Raw genomic sequence first — 6,485 nt, 5'->3', positions numbered from 1 at the left:
AATATTATTTATATCTATACATCCTGCAGACTCTTCTTAAAACTAAGCAAGAAAGATAAAGAGTATAATTCTCACCTTATATTTTCATTTCTCACAATGAAACTAGGCAATGCACAAAAGTTATTTTCTAAAAGGGAAAAAGATACTTCGTTTTGCTGATACCTTGTAAGAGAGGACACAGCAAGTTTTACTGGGAGAGAGAAATACAAGAAAATTGAATGGACTGAAATTTGATGTAGGGTAATGCTTCCCCAGTGGCTCCTGCATACATCATTTTCCCCATCATTCAAGAGCATCCATCAATCCTCCAGTGGCTACAAGGAATATGATGTGACAACAATCTTTTCTCTGTAAACTTCCTTAGATAAACATACCTGAAGAAGAAAGCCTTTGCTTCATGTGTCATTTTTTACTTCATTGCAAGAAGAGGAATTTCTTTTTTTTTTAAACAAATTTTATTAATTTTTACAAAACAATACACAAACAAACAAAGCATAGAATATAATAACATAAAAGATCTTTTCTAGAAAGACCAATAGAACATCTTATTTAAAAACAAAATAAATCCAAATTATCACAAACACGATTTAATATATATATTTACATTATTTGTTCAACTTCATATCTTATCCCAGCTTCTTTTTGTTTCTCCCTTTCATTCTTATTCAAATTATATTTCTTACTAAAAAGAAAAATTGCTTTTCAAGGACAATACACAAACAAACAAAACATAAAACATAAAAAACATAAAACATCTTTTCTGAAAGTTGCTTGATCCCGGGTTAAAACTCTTCGTACAGACACAAATTCAAAAATCATATTCATTTTATATACCATTCCATATCTTATTACCATTTTCAATTTTCTATATAGCTTCTTCCCTCTTTTAACTTTCTTAGTTTTATTTTATTTATCTCATCTCAGTTTGAATCATAATACTTGTCATTCTTTGTCTGTTCTATTTCCAGCTATCCATTCATCTTTTCTCTTTAAATAAAACTTATCCTGTACACTGATTGGAGTATGACTCCTTTAACTCTTTCCCCTAGCTTAATAATACTTAATATAACACATAACTTGCATTGGGATTCTGTTTAGTACATTCTAAAATTACACAATGTATTTTATAAGAAAACAACAAAGGAACAGATTTATAGATATATAATGTAGCTAGGACCACTATCAATCCATTAAAAAATTAATCATACATATTAATACTCATTTATATCTTAAGCATTTTATTCTAAAGACACATATAAAAACACAGTCTTATGTACCTTACAGAATCCCTTTTTCAATTAAATTTACCCATTGTCTCTAAATGAATTTTGTTTCTTTAAATCTTGCTTCCCATCATTAATGCTTCTCATCCCTTCCTTTCTCCCTTGCTTATTCTTCTCCTTACCCTTTTTACCCCTTTGTCTCTCCACCTCCCTTTTCTTCTTCTGCTTTCCCCCTTTCTGTTGTTTTCTAACCTTGTATCCACCTTTCAACTCATTTTTGTCTTTTTTGGTTGTTTTTTCAAGTCTTAAAGTTCCCTTTTTCTTTTCCTCTTTGTCCTCCTCCCCAAAGAGAATCACTTGTTCATCAAAGATGGCTTCTTCTTTATCCCAATCGTCCTGCTGCACAGTCAATTTTACATAAGTACATACCGCCATTTCTAGAAATTGAAAAAGAGTGTCCAAAGTATCTTTCCATTCTTGTTCTTCTTTTTTATATTTTTGATATTCAATTTTTAATTCATCCACTGATAATGCCATTATAAAGAGAAATTTTTTTTCCCAAAACAACCACCCAAGCGCTTTTGATCAAGAATAATTCCCAAAGGTTCCAAAGTCACCAAACAATCCAAATAAACTATTTCTTTTAGCACTTTTTTCTTTCTTCCATTTCTTTTTCTGGGGTTGCTGTTTAATCACAAAGTTCCAATTAAGATATATCTTTTTGAAGTCTTATTAATGTTCAAATAGCTCTTTAAAATTCTAGGCAGTCTCCTCCTTGTTTTCAAATTCTACTCCAATTTTTTTTTTCCTCTCCCTTCCCACTTACAGCAAAAAAGATTTTTCTTTAAATATTCAGAAATCCATATCTCTTTAGCATTAGCATAGCCTTTAGCATTTAGCATACCTCCAGTGCGGGTTTTCCGATTTCTCATAAAGTTCTATCACTGTTATGTTTGGAAGGAGAGTGAAAAGAAAAAAAGTTTTCCCTTTAATTTCCATTCGCCGCTTAGCACAGTCTGGGAACGATGCATCTTTAGTAAGTTTTAAGTTCCAGGGTACTTTCGCTGTTACTTTGTCCCGGTCAGCAAAGATCACTTTCATTTCTTCACAGCTCCTCCTGCACTTTCTTTTTCTGGCTGAGCTCTTCTATGTGGCGGCCATTGTTGACCGCCGCTCAGCTGCCTTTGGAAAAGGGGGTTTAGCCGGCTAGGGAAGAAAGGTGCAATGTCTCTCGACCCTGCAAGAGCCCCCCTGTCTTCGCCACCTTCTACGGAGGTGGCTTAGCCCTGAAGCCAGATGGCTCGGGGCACTCGGGCAGTGAACACAGACAGAAACCGCATACAGTCGCGGATTCCTGCCTGCTCTGAAGCGCTGCAGACTGGAAACCTCTCCTGGACAGCTATTTTTGGTCGGGCGGGTTCAATGAAACCCCCTTTAAAAATTTTATCGATAAATGCTCGGAGTTCTTTCAGTTCTCTGGGAGACCTCAGACGCTGCTTTATGTCAGGCTACAGAACTTTTCCCATTTACTCAACTAGAATGAACTTCTGAAAAAGTATCAAAACATATCAAAAAGGAATCCTTTATTGAGATGAGACAATGCATGTAGGAGTTCAAAGCAGTGTCTGAGGTCTCTTAAGCATACAGGGATACATAAGGGAGTTTAGAACCCGTCCCCTTATCTCAATGTGTATTTAGTGAAACAAAAGCCAGTATGTTAATTCCTCCCCTCCCCTTTTGTAAGGAACGATTGTTTTCACAGTTTCCCAGGGCAAACCTAATTTTCTCCCACCCCATTTTTAGAACAAACTTTTCCAGAGATTCCCAGGACACATCTCACTGTGGAATTTTTATGATCTTCTCATCTCCTGGCTGTGCCTCTCAGAGGTGATAGGTTCCGTCCATCTGGCTTTTCTCCCTCCATTGTATCATGTGTGGGTTATACAAATTCGATATAAGATTAAATATATTCAGGTTACATCAAGAAATGATTTCTTTATCAGCCTCCCTACCCTCCTTTTTTCTTCCACTGAAGAAATTACATACTCTCGTTTCTCTTCAGATCGTATAAATCTTTCGCCTTTTACTAAAAGAAATTATAGATACATGGATCTGACACAACCCTGGAAATCAACTGAAGTGCTTAAATTTGCTGTGCTAAAAGAGGAAGAAAATAAACAAACAAGGAAGCAACAAGAAGCATTTTGTGTTTGTCAGTTGGACTTGGTGTTGTGAACCCATCCATTTTGTTGCTAATCTTTTGAGAGTAATTCTTGGGAAGAAAGACAAGAGACTATTCTGCAGATTCCTATACACAAACTGAATACAGCTATTTACTTAAGTAATTTTTTAGACTGCAATTCCTTTCTCCACTTTGGCTGCAGTGATGGTCTGGGCTTCCATCCAAAAGAAGTCATCTTTCTTTATTCCTTCCACCCATGCCAAAAATGAAACACTACCTACTTCCCTTATCATGGATGGGCCTTTCCAGATATGTGGCTCCCATTTTTAAAAATCTGAGTGGTCTTCTGTTGACTTCCCTCTCCATACTTGATACATTCCCATCTGATGTGACCACTGGTGGAGGAAGAGAAGACTTCCTTTTTAACCATTATTCATAACATTCAGTTTGAAGTGGGAATTGGTACAACTCTTACCATTTTACCTTGTTTTAAAAGAAAAATAAAAGGAAATACCTACTATTTCACTATTTCTCAAACAAAAATAATAATATTTAGGCCATATTTTAGTGCAGTAGATTTTTAAATGGATATAAAACTGAAACCAGAGACTTTTGTTTTAGGACTACTGGGCAAGGATCTTGAAAATAATCTGGAATTTTATTATTGTATATGCTGGCTGCAGCAAGAATTCTTTATGCGCAAAAATCGAATGATACAACAATCCCTACAATGGAATAATGGATGGAAAAACTGGTGAAGCTTTCAGAAATGGCCGAATTAACTGCTTTAATCAAAGTAAAGAATACAACCAGTTTTGTTTCTATTTCTAGACTTTGTGCTCAAGACAGAAAAAAATGAAGACTGATTTTCAGATTTGTTGATTAGATGTTGTCATAGAAATGGTAAAAGTAAAAAAAAAAATGAGGCTGTACCTTACTATTTTTATTCTATTATGCTGAAAAATGTTGAAAGTGTTGGCCTTTTTTTCCCCTCCCCACCCTCAGATAACAGATAATCAGAGTTGGAAGGGACCTTATAGGTCATCTAGTCCAACCCCCCACCTCACACTTCTTCTCCCCTCCATTTTCTTCTACATTTCCCTACAATCTTTATTTTCATTTGTATTTTATATTATAGGATTCAGTTTGCCTTTCACCTCCGCTGGCAATTTATTTATTTCAAAAATATCCAGCCTGTGACCAGTCCGGGAGCTCAGGGTAAAAGGCCCCCTAGATCATCAGTAAGGGAAGAGGATGGAGTGTTGCTGCCACAGGACAGTAGAGTAGACAAACTGGCATGAAATGTAATGAGGGCAGCAGTCAAACAGCTTCTTCTTGTGCTGTGGAAAATATTACTTCGGTGCCATAACAACTTCTCTGGTTGATACCACACTTGGAACATTGTGTCCAGTTCTGGTCACCATGATACAAAAAAAAAAAAAAAAGATGCTGAGACACCAAGAAAGAGTGCAGAGAAGAGGAACAAGAAGAGCCTGGAGGCTAAACTGGATGAAGAGTGGATGATAGAACAAGGTAGGTCTAGTCTAAAGAAGAGAAGGAAGCAAATTCTGGCAGTTGAAGTCCATTCATCTTAAAGTTGTTCAGGTTGAGAAACACTACAATTCTGCATTATTGTACCTCTTTGTATGAAAGCAGTAACCAAGCTGCCAAAAAGCAACAAAAACAAAAAAAACCCTAGGCTGTATCACCCTACGGCTGCCCACGTCAAGAGTTCCAACAATCCTTCTCCTTTCCGCGCGCAATTGCACGGGATTGAAAATGCCGATTCGACGTTTATAAAGCCAGCATTTAGAATTAGGGCGAAGGCTTCACCTCTCTACTGAGCATGTGCACGTATTCCACACATGCTCATTTGAGCGCTCTGGATGTTCCCTTCGCGCCGGTTCTGTGAAGGGAAGAAAATGTTGGGGGGCGGGGGGGTGGGGGGGGGAGAGGCTGAATACAAGAAAGATTCGTTCCCAGCGAGCCAATGGCTGAATCTCGCAGCTCCTTCTCCAGAAGCTCCGATTTCGCTTCGCTCAGGTCTCCCTGCTGCCCCACCCCTCCCACTCCCGCCTGACGTATAAAAGCTCTAGCGATCCTCACGCGTGCCCTTTGCCTACTGCCCAAGGACCGAAGGGAGGAGCAGAGAAGGTAGCCGCAATCGCTCTCCATCCGTGCGTTTGAACCAACTTCATCGGAGCGGGGGCTCCTCCTTCCCCAACTCTTTCCAAGTGAACCCGTGGAATTTTCAAGCCCTACTTCCTCTCCCTCCAGGGAAACTTTTCCCCGAGACCATTTCCTTTGGGGAGTTTGGATGGCAGCCCCCCGGGCTTGGCATTAAAAGGGAGCGCAAGCGAAAGGATTCCCTTTGAGCGAACGAGCGAGCGAAGCAAAGGGACAGACCCAGCCGCTGATTTTGCTGGCTGATTTATGGGAATGCTGAACATGGCGATGAGGACCGCTGGACCCCTCGCTCTCGTCTTGGGTTTAGTCATTCATCTCTTCCCTCCGGTCCAACTCGCCGAGCCCGAATCCTATCAGTCGCCCCTTCCTGCAGGTACCTAACCTTGTTCTAGTTCTAAGCTTACAGTTTATATGCCTGTTACAGAAGGCGAGAGTGTTCCTGCCCTGCCCTACCCTAGGCACTTTCCATTATCAGCCTGATTTATAAGACGATGATTGATTTCTGGGAGGTGACACTACGTTTCTTTTCTGAGAAATGCTTGCCTCTATTTTGTACGAGATTAAGTCCAACAGCCGATGAATGGATGAGGTTTGAGGAAGCGACAGGAGAGAGGGGATCCCAGATCTCGCCAAATTTGATTTTAAAAGATGTTTTTTTTTTCACTTTTGTATGGAGTTTAATTTCTGGTTTTGTCAAAGAAGCAGTTTCAAAGCATTTCTCCCACTTGTGTATTCAAGAGACAAAAGTCTTCTTGTGGCCATTCTCTTCCCTTATAAGGATAATCCAGGGGATTCATCATTCCTATTTTTCCCCTTTCTTCTTCTTTCCCCATTTATGCAGAACCTAAGTAATTGGCAAATGCTCACCTAGATACAAATTGAAACAAATGTTA

General features: G+C 38.9%; 1 protein-coding gene across 2 annotated transcripts in view; it reads left to right on the top strand.

Moving 5' to 3' along the window:
- The first annotated feature begins 5,483 nt into the window (after window positions 1-5,483).
- Window positions 5,484-6,485, top strand: part of PLOD2 (procollagen-lysine,2-oxoglutarate 5-dioxygenase 2) — a 67,174-nt gene continuing 66,172 nt past the window's right edge. For both annotated transcript variants that reach the window (XM_026701580.2, XM_026701579.2), the window contains exon 1: window positions 5,484-5,965. In XM_026701580.2, coding sequence (XP_026557365.1) covers window positions 5,839-5,965 — 127 coding nt within the window. In that variant the 5' untranslated portion in view covers window positions 5,484-5,838. The remainder of the gene's footprint in view (window positions 5,966-6,485) is intronic.

Source organism: Pseudonaja textilis, chromosome 4 (assembly GCF_049901715.1).
Source record: "Pseudonaja textilis isolate UNSWEBS1 chromosome 4, rPseTex1.2, whole genome shotgun sequence".
NCBI classification, from domain to species: domain Eukaryota; kingdom Metazoa; phylum Chordata; class Lepidosauria; order Squamata; family Elapidae; genus Pseudonaja; species Pseudonaja textilis.
This window is presented reverse-complemented; position numbering and strand designations above follow the sequence as displayed.